Source organism: Gouania willdenowi, unplaced genomic scaffold (assembly GCF_900634775.1).
Source record: "Gouania willdenowi unplaced genomic scaffold, fGouWil2.1 scaffold_82_arrow_ctg1, whole genome shotgun sequence".
Lineage (NCBI taxonomy): Eukaryota > Metazoa > Chordata > Actinopteri > Blenniiformes > Gobiesocidae > Gouania > Gouania willdenowi.
Window position 1 is genome coordinate 1 of NW_021145248.1, and position 12,447 is coordinate 12,447.

At 38.9% G+C, this 12,447-nt stretch overlaps 1 protein-coding gene and 1 long non-coding RNA gene across 7 annotated transcripts in view; both read right to left on the bottom strand.

Annotated features, from left to right (window-relative positions):
- Positions 1 to 2,180: 2,180 nt before the first annotated feature.
- Positions 2,181 to 12,447, bottom strand: part of LOC114460863 (nuclear pore complex protein Nup98-Nup96-like) — a 28,376-nt gene continuing 18,109 nt past the window's right edge. For all 5 annotated transcript variants that reach the window (XM_028442731.1, XM_028442732.1, XM_028442730.1 and 2 more), the window contains 2 exons: positions 3,174 to 3,288; positions 2,181 to 2,313 (listed from right to left, as the gene is read on the bottom strand). In XM_028442731.1, coding sequence (XP_028298532.1) covers positions 3,208 to 3,288 — 81 coding nt within the window. In that variant the 3' untranslated portion in view covers positions 2,181 to 2,313; positions 3,174 to 3,207. The remainder of the gene's footprint in view (positions 2,314 to 3,173; positions 3,289 to 12,447) is intronic.
- LOC114460851 (uncharacterized) lies at positions 5,834 to 7,069 on the bottom strand. Of its 2 annotated transcripts, none has more exons than XR_003673768.1 (3): positions 6,974 to 7,069; positions 6,066 to 6,154; positions 5,834 to 5,883 (listed from the first exon to the last, which is right to left on the bottom strand). It is a non-coding gene; the product is annotated as an uncharacterized LOC114460851 (long non-coding RNA). The 2 variants fall into 2 exon arrangements; XR_003673769.1 differs by having other exon boundaries at positions 5,835 to 5,883; positions 6,066 to 6,151; positions 6,974 to 7,041.

Below are 12,447 nucleotides of genomic sequence, written 5' to 3' on the forward strand. Positions count from 1 at the left end.
TGGGCGATTACAACCTTCCTTGGGGGTCCCTAATAGTATTAGTAAGTTGGAAAGGAATTGTTTTGTGGATGAGAATTAATACCCCCCCGAGCGTAATTGTTATATGTAGCGTGTATGACTTGACCAGGCCACCTACGCTGTACTTTTTTAACTTCATTGGCCATAAGATGAATTTCCTGAAGGAAAATTATTTTGGAGTGCAGGTTTTTAAGTCTATTCATTACCTGCTTCAATTTAGTTAACTTATTAAGTCCCCTGACATTCCAGCTTGTAAATCTTAAATCAGACAGTTTTGAACCTTCCATGTTGCTTTATGTATATCATTTTGAGATCGATGACCATGTTGAGTGTGACAAAAAATAAACGAGTAAAACAAGTTAAAATGATAAGAACTGAATCAGACAAAAAAACACTTAACCATTGAAAAAACCCGCCCCCCTTCCCTTATTTAAACAAAACGGTATAAGGGCAAATACCAATCCACACTAATGAGGAGTGGTTTTACTGTAGGCACATCTCTCAGACAGCCCAAGTGCCCCGCATCCCCAACTCCGCATCCCAAACTGAGACTTCAAACACTTAAAGTCCTAGACTAATAGATATAAAGCATAATAATATTAACGCTTCTTGATTTAACAGCTTCAGTAACAAATAGAACAAGTATACAGGTCCACACCAGGTTCATAAAATAAGGTGTCCACCAAATATGGTAGTAGCATCTCTGCATATAATCAAAATAAATTATAAAGTGCAAAGGTATATAAATGTATCATAAGAAAGTCTATATCAAGCTAGTGCACCTGTGTTATTGTCCATATCAGTCCTGCTGTGATTACCTGCACTCCTGGCCATTTAAAGGTTTAAGAGTTTATGAGGGAGTCCTCAGCTTCTTCTGGTGTGGAGAAAAGAATTATTTTCCCATTGTGTAGAGCTCTCATCCTGCAAGGGCGTAGGGTGAATCCCCGAAAAGATCCAGCTTCGATGAACTTTTTCCGTACTGCGTTGAATGGGCTCCGCGCCTTCATGGTTTCCGCTGATAAATCTTGAGCAAAGAAGATCCTGTGACCATCATGAGTGAGCGAGCGTTGTTTGGATGAGTTGAAGACAAACTCACGGTCTTGAAATCGTAGGAAACGAATGATTACAGCTCTGTTCTGGTCCGGTCTTGGTCTTGCCAGGGTGCGGTGTGCTCTTTCCAATGTGAACGACCTGCCGGCGTCAAGCCCCAACCAGATCGGCAGCATGTGTTGGATGTAATCAGTCATGGGCTGGTTTTTTTCAGCGTTTTCGGGGAGCCCTACCAGTCTTAAGTTCTTTCTCCGAGCACGATTTTCTAGGTCCTCCGTTTTAGACTCCAAATAAGCGATGCGTTTAGCGGCGGCAGACTGCTCCGTTTTCACACTCTCCAGGCTATCTTCAGTGACCCCTATGCGGCCTTCGGCTTCCGTTAGCCGCCTAGCGTTAGCGGTAATATCTTGTTGAAGATCCATAAAACTTTTTTGCACGGCGTCGACCGAGCCATTCATCTCAGTTATGCGTCTCTCCACATTGTCAAGTTTTGTCCCAAAACCATCAAGAGTACTTATCTTGGTGTTGATCGCGGTGATAGTCGTACGTGACTGCAGCTCACTTAGCACCGTAGCTAAGTCGATCCGTGAGCTGCTCTCATCGTTAGCATCATCGGCTGCCGCAGTAGTCATAGTTGTAGTTTTGGGTCTCTGAGAACCACGAGATCTGGAGCTGCTCTCACAGTCTTTAAGCGTTGTTTGTTTAGACATCTTGTAGAACTAGTTAGAAGCGTTAATAACTGGGACTTTGTAAACTTTTAGCAGAGTTGCAGGGAGCACTCACACTAGGCTGCCATCTTGGTCCATGGCTCCACAGCGCCCAAAGTTATGTTTTAATCTATTTTAGATATGCTTTTAGAGTAGTAAGATGTCTAAAGGTAGGATTGTTTACATCAGTGGTTCCCAAACTGGAGGATGTCATGAATGAATTAATTCATTTTATTGCATAATTGTGACCATTACCAGCCCTCTCTAAGGAAGGATAAGAAACACTTAATTAAAGGGAGAATATAAAAACAGAGGGCATGTGATCCCCTATAAACCTGCTCAAAATAAAACACGTAGAGAAGATTAATCGTACCCTGATCACCCCATCAGAACCGAAAGTCATCAACAGTCCATCTTCTAAGGAAAAGGGCTGTGCTGTCCCCACATGACAGCTGTGCCGCTCTATTCGGCAGATCTCCACTTTGATGGCCTCTCTATCCCACAGCAGCAGGTTACCCCATTCTGTACCTGTTACCACCTAACCAGGAGAAGACTCAGTCAATTCAGAACCAAAAGCACTGGTGAAGTAAGAAACCAGTTAATTTGTTTGTCGTGAACCATTAAATGGGCCAGAATATTAATGGCATTAAAATCATCAGAGGAAAATGTAGTTAAAATCTGTCCTTAACATTTGCTTATTGGCCTTATGTTCAGTAAAAATATAATTGACCTGTCATTGGTTTGACAAAGTTGTAGCTATATATTTCATGTTTTTTCTGACTTAAGAGAAATAATGTTTTGTCAGAAGTAGGGGGGGGTTAGTTGTTTTTAACATGGGGGGACAGGAGCGGAGAGTAGAAATATTTGCGTACTAATGGCACCAACAAATCAGAGCTGTTATGAATATACACAAACTTGACCAAAAACAAATTGTGACATCAAATTATTCACACAAATGACCTTTATCTGACTTCCAGAAGCGAGTACAGAGATAGTGAAAATTATAAAAAGCTGTCCCTGTGAATCCTTATTTTTCTGCTCCAAATGAAGTATTTAGCAGTGTATTTGTTTTTAATTTCTTTACTAAAATGCATGTGTCTTACACTACATCAGCAACAAGATGGTTTCTACAACTTATTTTACTGTACCAACCGGTGACAGAAGTCAGGCTCAGTTTAAATTGGTCACAAAGCCAGAACACATCTCTTTTCTCTAGCAGAACTTTATCCTAGTTTTCTAAACACATGGAGAAGCTGGTTGTAGGATCTGTATCAATTAGCAAATGCCACATTAGGATTGTCTTTGGCTACAAGCATGAAAGGAATCTGAGCTGAATGTCATCTCTGAACTGAGAAAGTTATAATGCCAGGTACTGCATAACTGGAGCAGGTGACCTACCTTTCTATCAGGAAGCTCCACGAATCCCTCCACGTCAGTGGCTGATGTTTCCCCAAAATATCCCATAACCCCTTGCAATTTGAGACCTGTGAATGTGGGAGAAATAGTCCAAAACCTAAACAGGATGCAAAAAGAAGAAATAAAATCACACAATGTCACATAAGGTCTTTTTTCACAACAAAAGTCTTCACTAACTAATGTTTTTTGAAGGAGGTAGAAAGCAGGATTTTTAAATCCTGGCCTGAGGAGTTTGTTGATTACGCTGATGACTTGAAATATGCATTTGTAATATTAATATTTTCTCATCCTCTAAAAAGTCTTTATATTCATAATTATGACACTCCTGCCAAATAACATGAAGATACATGACAACCTGAGAAAATAACAAACATGAAAGAAATTCTTTATGTTTACACAATGCAATGATATCAGTAAACAAGTTCTTTACAGACAGACACCACTCTTTAAAGCTGGGGTATGTAGAATCGTGAGGCGCTCCACGCTCCCCTCCTAAACAAAACTTGCGCGCACGCTCACACTGTGGAACTCTTTGCGACTGTTTTCTCCATAGAGACGAGTAACAAATGTAGGAACTTCATCTTGTGTTATTGGAGAGTTTTCTGATGTTTTCGAGACATAAAAGCACGTATCACTCACTGCTGTGAGGACAGTAAGAGGGTCAGAGTCACAGCTGCTCCGCAAACACAAGCAGTCATTTCTCAGCTGATCAGAGCAGACACACTGCGTCCACACTGCAGATGAATTGGGTCTATTATTTCCACCTTAGATCATTTTTAATAAGCTAAATATTCCATCTGTTCTCACTCTCTCTGACTCGAGGCGGACTGCGCTGACTGAAAGCAGACCACTCGCAGTTCGCTGCACACACCGACCCTGTGGACTCTGTTCCTCCTGAACACGTTTTTGCCTTTATTCTGTTGCTTCTCCATCTCGGTCTTCCTTTTTCCTCTTGATTTGCCGTGTAACTGCTGTGCCAAAAGCCGGATAAGAGACTTCAGCTAGAATATAGAGCCATGGGACTGTCCCTACTCTCAGATCCAGAAAGCGCATCAACTTTTGAAGAGCAGCTTGAGCAGCCAATAATAATGCTTAAAACAGCTCATGAGATCACCCTGTTGGTAGAAACATCTCTGATTGGCTGAAGTCCAGCATCACACTCATGCATTTTTAAAGATCATTTACAGAGCCAGGAGATGGAGAAGAAATTCACTGTCCACTCAGAACACTGGATTACAATATGCAATACAATATATTAAAAATGATTATTGATTTTTTTTTACAAAATAAAAAAAAAAAAAAAAAAAAAAAAAAACTTACATACCCCAGCTTTAAGCAGTGTGGACTAGTAATAACGGTCACAAAAGCTTAAATGTTACACAATAACCTTGCCTGGGAATTGTTTGAAAAGATGATGCTCAATTCACGTGTTCCTTTGCAGATTAGTTGGTTTTAGAGCTATAATATAGTCTTTAAACTGAAAAACTAAAAAAGTTAGAAAAATACATTTACATACATTTTTTTTATGAAGCATAATTTTATTTACACGAGTATTTCTTTTTATGATTTGCTTTTATAATTTAAAAATGTCATCTTTTTCCCCCATACCTGTATATTTGCTGGAATTTACCAAATATTTATCAAACTATTTTTATATCTGTTTATTTATTTTAAAAACAATGTTTTTCCCTGACATTTTTCAAAGCAGTGATTTGTGGTGTTCAGTTTGTTAGTTTCAGTGGAATTTTATTGGATTGAAATGCCAAAGTTCAAACTCACTAACGTGTCCTGATTCAGTATATAATCCTTTTCATTTCAATAAAACAGCAGCTCAGGATTAAAAATAAATAAATACGAGATTAAACCGTCAGGGCTCTAATTATAATGAACAAGTTCAATATTTCTGTTATTGCATCCTTCCATTTCACCATAACAAGATGATATCAGTCAGATTGAGCTGTTTGTCATTCAAAGAAGTGCTTTGTTTCCCCAGGAACCTTGAAGCTTTGAACTAGTGTTTATCATAAAAATGTGCTCTTTTTTATTTCAGTGAAGTACATAAAGCTTTATTCATATTTACATCTTAGTCGTTTACATAAAATACCTTCTTGTGAAGAAAAGCCACACCTGGAGCCACTGGTGCTCCTGCTGCACCTTCTGTACTTAGCCTGGAATCCATCCTAATCTTCTTGTATTATTATATCATGTTTAATACAGGCGATTACAAAAAGTAAGGAAGTGGGTGTGGCTTATCTCCAGGCTAGTCAGGGGTAATCATTGTGTTCCTTACTTGACGTGTCCAGTTCCTGATGAGGTGAGCAGTTCTGGGTTGTGTGGAGAGAATCTGACTCTATAGACTTCTTGTGAGGATGCCTTGCACCTCAGCATCACTTCCTCATGTCTCCAGTCCCACAGAGTCAGCATGTAATCTGGGGCTCCGCCCACACTGGCCAGTATGCTGCCATCCAGGTTAAAGTCCACAGAGCTGTACACTTGCTCTGTGCCTCCTGCACACATGGCAAATAAGAAAACAGCCTCCATCATCCAAAATGACAAAAATGATTAATAGATATTATGTATCATGTTTACCTCTGAGGATGTGGTAGAGTCTCAATGAGGGATATTCATAGACGAGTATTAGAGGCTGGTTTCCCTTCTCAGCTATGACAAAGTACTCATTACTGGGATGAGCCTACACACAAACATACATAAAGATATACATGTGATTAATATTAGTCACAACAAAAGAAGCTGGTCAGAAAACTGGGGACAGAAGACTGGAAGTGGCCTACATTACAGGTACTTTGTTAAATATACATTTGTTGAGCAGAGTATGCATGATAACATCGTCAGTGTGTCAGGAGATCAGCTTACTGTGATAGCACCTATTCCTTCTCCGCTGCAGGAACGCAGGTATCTCTGCTCCTTGGTGTGAACTTGCAGCAGTACAAGCAGGTTTCCTGCTATAAACACTAGAGTTCTGTCATCCAGCAGCATCAGGTTTGATCTGCGCTCGCTGTCATAACCAAAGGAGTGACTGAGGGACGGATGGATGAGGACCATAACCTGGTAATGCACTGTTGACTACAGCCTCACTTTATACAGTTACACATACTTCTGCCAAACTTACAATTATGACTTCAATTATCCATGTTCAATTACAACTAAATTGATTATGTTGACCAGCATTTTTTCCAATTACAATTATTATTTTCCCCCTGAATTCAATTACAATTACATCCTAAATGACTAAAGTTCAATTACAACTAATCACACTTACTGAGCCTTTAATAAAACAAAAAGCCCATAAAACGTAACTGTACTGTTCTCACTACGTGTTGTATACGCCCAGTATGTTAACGCAGATAAACAGCAAACCAAACTCGAATTTACGAGCCAGATTCAGAGCGTCTTGCTCCCTTTATTCACAAAACCTTGTGACATGAAGACTCATGCTATTACGAGTGAAACTGCAATAAAGCAAAACACAAAATAAAATGTACACAATTAACCACTTGGTCTTCTTGCAAAAATATAAACATTTAAATCACTACTAAACCATTAAACAAATGCAATGTCATGTAGACATGCTTACAAGATGTAAAAAGTAACAATAATATTTCTGCTGTTCCATTACGTACCACAAGATGGCGTTTTTTAATGGCAATACAATCTAATAGCAGTATTTTCAAGCCACAAAAACGAACTCTTTAAACACACATAAAGTATCTAAAAGTTACACAATCAGGTTACTTTAGCTCTTAAACAAAGTATATACTCACAGCCATTGCTTTCTGAAGTGTAGAAGAACTTTAAACCAGGAAGATGTAGCTGTTTGTTCACATCTATCCACCATTACACTGCACACTGACGCTAGCTGGCAGGTTTATTACCCATGATACCTTGCAACTCTTACAAGCCTCTTCAAAATAAAATACACCTTTGGGTAATATTAATGTGCATTTGTGCTTTTAACATTACAAACTAAAACTGGAAGACAACAATTATAATCAACTTTTTAAGAAACAAATTAAACTATTTATTAACCTGCAGGGCAGAACACTCCCCGTCTGACATGATAATGCCACTACTTGAATACTTTACTCATTACTGGTCATTCTCAAGGAGAAGAATGACTTCAGAGATGGGCTGCAGAAAAGTCTTTGCGGTTCCCTGGGATGATATCCTCACCTCAATCTTGCGCACCTTACCATCACTGCTGGGGAATGTTGAGGTGATTTTAGCCATTGGCCATGCATTTCGGGCAGCTTGTGATTGCTTCAGGAGCACAATATCTCCAGGTTGCAGGTTGCAGCAGGTCTTGAGCCACTTTCGTCTTGAGTGAAGGGTGCAGATGTATTCGTCTCTTCAGCGACTCCAAAATTAATTGGCGAGGGCTTGTACCTTTTTCCATTGACTTTTGACAAGTCTTTTCCAATGAACTCTCTTGGTGGAGGAAGAACAGGTGGTTTTTGTGTCAGAAGCATTGCAGGTGAAAGCAGAAATGGTGATGAGGGGTCAGATGAAACTGGGACCAGCGGTCTTGCATTGATTATGGACGAAACCTCAGCCATCAAAGTGCACAGTACTTCATGCGTCAGACAACTGTGTTTGTTCTGCAGAAGCATAGAGTCCAGTATCTTTCGAGTGACACCAATCATCCTTTCCCAGATACCTCCCATGTGAGAGGCATGTGGAGGATTAAACTTCCATGTGCAGTCATTATTGTGAAGAAAGGCAAGGATTTTTGTTGTCTTCTCATCAGGCTGATTCATTTCCCTCATTTTACTTTTATTAAAACTGTATTCTGTAGATAACCATTTATTTTATTAGTATTCTGAATCAATCTATTTCATAAATAATAAATAGCAAAATAAAAGTAGATGAATGTTGTGTTCTTGTCATGGTATGGTGTGGGCGTGGACCCAAAAGCAGAGGCAGAATTAGGCAGCAGGCAGGTGTAAAGTTCAAAAGACTCCATGTTTAATCACAAATAAACTAAATCCAACAAGGCACAAGAAAAACCAGGGAACAAACGCAGCAGAACACGAGGAGGGTCAACATTACAATGATCCCACAGTCATACTGTGTCCAAGCACTCAGCTAAATAGTGAGGGAATCTTGATTGGGAATGGGCCACACCTGGGTGGAAACATGAGGGAGCTAATCAGTCACCGACCAAGCACACAGACATCACTGGGGGTGGAGCCACAAGCAGGAATACCTGAAACACAGACAAGAGTTAAACTAAAACACAGAATAAACAAAGACTCAGAACAAAAGTGCTAAACACAAACAAAACAGAACCTGACAGTGCTACATCTTAAATTTGTGCACAGCTTTTATCAATATTTAAATATGTAACAATTTCTAATCACATCATTCATATCCTACGACTTGGTTTGCTTGATAGATCAGCCATTGGGTTCAAAATATTTATTTTTTTCCCCTTCAGATGCAGTGAGGAAATGTGACGATGTCATAGATGACTTCACCTGCAGGAAAACCAGGAGAATAAATGAATAAGGATGGACTGAAGGATGGATGGATGGTGCTTTATTAGCTTGTGTTGGTTAATGCTGCTTTATAAAGCACCAGCAGAAAATCACACTATTTTTGGTTATTAGTTTATTTGTGCAATATCTCTGAGAACTTCAATTGTTTAAGTTGATGTGTGTTCATTACTGCAATTTTAGTATTGTAGTATTGTTTTGTGGCAAAGTGACTAATGTGTGCACTAATGTCTTCAAACTGCAGCTATTTCAGTTCAATTAATGTTTGGTTTGTTAATTTTATATTTATCTTGTTTTTTTGTTGCAATGCCTTCCTCTAATAATATTAATCATTTGTAATTTGACCGTGTTACTAATATGTTTAAATTGACTTTCATTTACTTGTGTGTTATTTTATAATTGGATGTGAAACTCTTTTGTCAAAATTAAATAAAATGGCAAAAAAGTAGAGAGAGATCTGAGGTATTTATTTCATTTCAATAATTTAACATGCATAGCTGTCATAAAAAAAAATGCACTACATGTAGTGTTGACCTTCAACAGCATGTGCAAACAAGGTGGGAGAAAAAAAGACAATATTGGGATTTTTATAAGGGAGCCCTGATACACCATATTTGTTATTGTTATTTTCCTTAAATGTACCCCTTTTTTGTTCTTTGCTTTTGAAGAAGTTGGAAGTTGAGTTCATTATCTTAATGGAGTTTGTATTTTTGCAAATATTTAGTAAAAGTTACAAACAGTAAATAAAAACACACCCAGTGTTTGTTTTGTTTATTTTGCTTATGCATTTCATGTGTTTCAGCGTACGCCACCTGAAGTGATCTTACCTACGCACAGTTTCATAAATGTTGGGAGAATATGGAGGCTATATTAAATAATTGTTTATGTTTCTTTAATGGTGTTTTACGACGTTGATTTTGTTAGATGTTAAAAGCTTGTTCATGTGGATCTAAATTTAATATTTTGATAAGCGCATTGAGATGACTTTGTTGTAAATTACGCTGTATAAATAAAGTTGAATTCAACTGAATTGAATTAACACTTTTCAGCAGAAACATATGAAATTGTCATTGGTGTTGACATTGGTGGTCACGATTTGGAACGCCCTGCTTACCCTACCCTAGTGCTCACGGAACGTCACTGAGAGCCTGTGTTTGTTCATGTGCACGCAGCAGCCTCCGTTTGGGTGCTGTAAGTGACACTGTGTTGTTGCTGCTGCTGCTAGAATGGTGTGTGCACATAGAACAGACCTGGGCACTTTACGGCCCGTGGGCCACATGCGGCCCTACGGTTGACTGACCGGCCCACGTAAGGTTCATAAGAAATTACAAAATGAACACATTTTCTTTCTTTTATTTTGAAGCTTTTGTTATTTTACGTCGCGCATTGGTACGTAAGCAGTAGTGGAACAAATCAGCACTTCAGCACCACGGAGAGCGACCGCTTTATTTTGACACACTTTATGTATTTCAACTCAGAGCCTGTATAAGTAGCTATAAAGTTTAGTAAAACTGGCACAGCGGCCCACATGTTCACAAACACAATTTCAATATGAAGTACTAGAAGCTCACTGCATATCAGTCCATTTACAGTTATTTATGGTCACTTTTTACTGGATCCAAACTGAGATGCCGCTCCGTCCGCTCCTCGTGCACCATCGCCTCAGCAGTCCTTCGGTGGTTTTGCACCGAGCCTGCGCACGCATGCACCTAATTTAGTATGACTCATTTCACCCCCAAATGGTCGACTAAAAAGAGAAAGGTAGATGCTGAATGCAGGGTTTTCAACAAGATGTGGACTGCCAAGTATTTATTTACCAAAGTCAGACGTAAAGCGGTGTGTTTGGTTTACGGGGACCAGATTGCTGTGTTCAAGGATTACAATTTGAGTCGACATTACAAGACAAAACATTTGGAGAAATATAAAAACTTAAATGATGGTGAGATGGTGCGGATATCAGAAGATTTGGTAGCGAAGCTCCAAAAGCAACAAGAGGAGCACGAAACTGAACATGGAGACATCAGCTATCACACAACTATCTGATGGCTCAGCCTGGGCAAAGTGCTAAAAAGAGTCTGAGATCTAAAAGCAGAGATCCGAGAGTTTTGTGAGAAGAAAGGCAAAGACATCTCAGATGAGAAATGGCTGACAGATTTTGTATTTGCTGTTGACGTGACTGCACTGAACACCAAACTGCAAGGCAAGGGCCTTTTCGTCCATGAAATGCACAACCTGGTGAAGGCTTTCATGGCCAAGTTACAGTTTATTTCAAGGCAACTGGAGAGCAACAATCTCACTCACATGCAAACCCTGAAGGAAGTCACACCATCAGATGATCACCTCCGCAGGTACTCATCTATGTTAGGAGCACCGCATGGCAAGTTTTCGAGGCGATTTGAAGATCTCAGAACAATGGAAAGTGAGATGCACTTGATTTCCTCACCATTTACCTGCAATGTGGATGATGCACCAAGTGATGTCCAGCTGGAACTCATTGACCTGCAGTCTGATGCAGAGCACTTCAAGTCACAACCACTGCTGGATTTCTACTCTGCTCTTAAGCAAGAGAGGTTTCCAAACATGAGGAGACATGCTCAGAAGATTTTTGTGCTCTTTGGCTCTAGCTACATAAGTGAGCAAACATTCTCAGTGATGAAGTTTAACAAGTCCAGGTACAGATCCTCTCTCACTGATGATCATCTGTCAGCTGTGCTTTGCATATCCACCTCAGACATTCAACCTGACTTTGATGCACTTGTTAAAGACCAACAGAGACTAGATTTCTCTCACTTAATAAGAAAAAAGAACTGGAAAAAAAACACACAATGAGTGTGAATGTGATTAACCAACAAATGTAGGCACGTAATTGTTCCAATATGTCATTCAATGTCATACTGAAAGTGGCTGAAAATGGTCACAAATATAGTGAATCAAAAACTGTACAAATGTTCACATTTTGTTAATCATTGTTTTGGGAAGTTTTAGTGAATAAATGTCATTTTTTTCTCTCTTTTATTGCTCAATTGTAACATATATTCTCAACAGTCTTTCCAGCTTGGCCTGCTTAGGGCAGTTTGACCAGAACAGCCCAGGAGAGATTCTGTAATGACATATCATGGATATTGTCATATCTATTTGTTATTGTCCTGTTCTGCAGATGCAGTTGTAAACCACCATCCAGGAACCAAGTTATCGGATGTAAGAAAATCCCTCAACACAAGAATCTGTGAGTTAAGGCACCAGGTGAAGAGAAAAAACAAGATGGACTTTTAAATAGGAAACAGACTGTTTGTTTGAGTCCTTAACTTCTGGACCATGTTCTGTGACACTGAAAATGTTTCTACCTGCCTGTCTGAGAGTTAAGAGTCAAAATGTATTCCACTGTCAAGGCAAGTTAAGTACAATAAGATTTTCTTTCACATGGAGCCTTGTTCTACTGTTGGATCAGGATATGTTTAAAGGCAGGACATTCTGGAAAAGGATAGTTTGAGTAATTCCCATGGAATTATGGTTACCTGTACCATTGATGTGATTTAAAAAAATAAAGATTATTTTGATAAGTTACCCATTAGTCTTTACTTTTTTAACATGTTGAACACACTTATACGTGTGTGTTTGTGAGAAATATTTTACGACAATAAATTGAAAAAAAAAATGACTATATTTACTCATATATGTATCTATTTAGCAATAAACTTCATAATGTATGTATATATACTAAAGATATGTAATTATGTATTGAG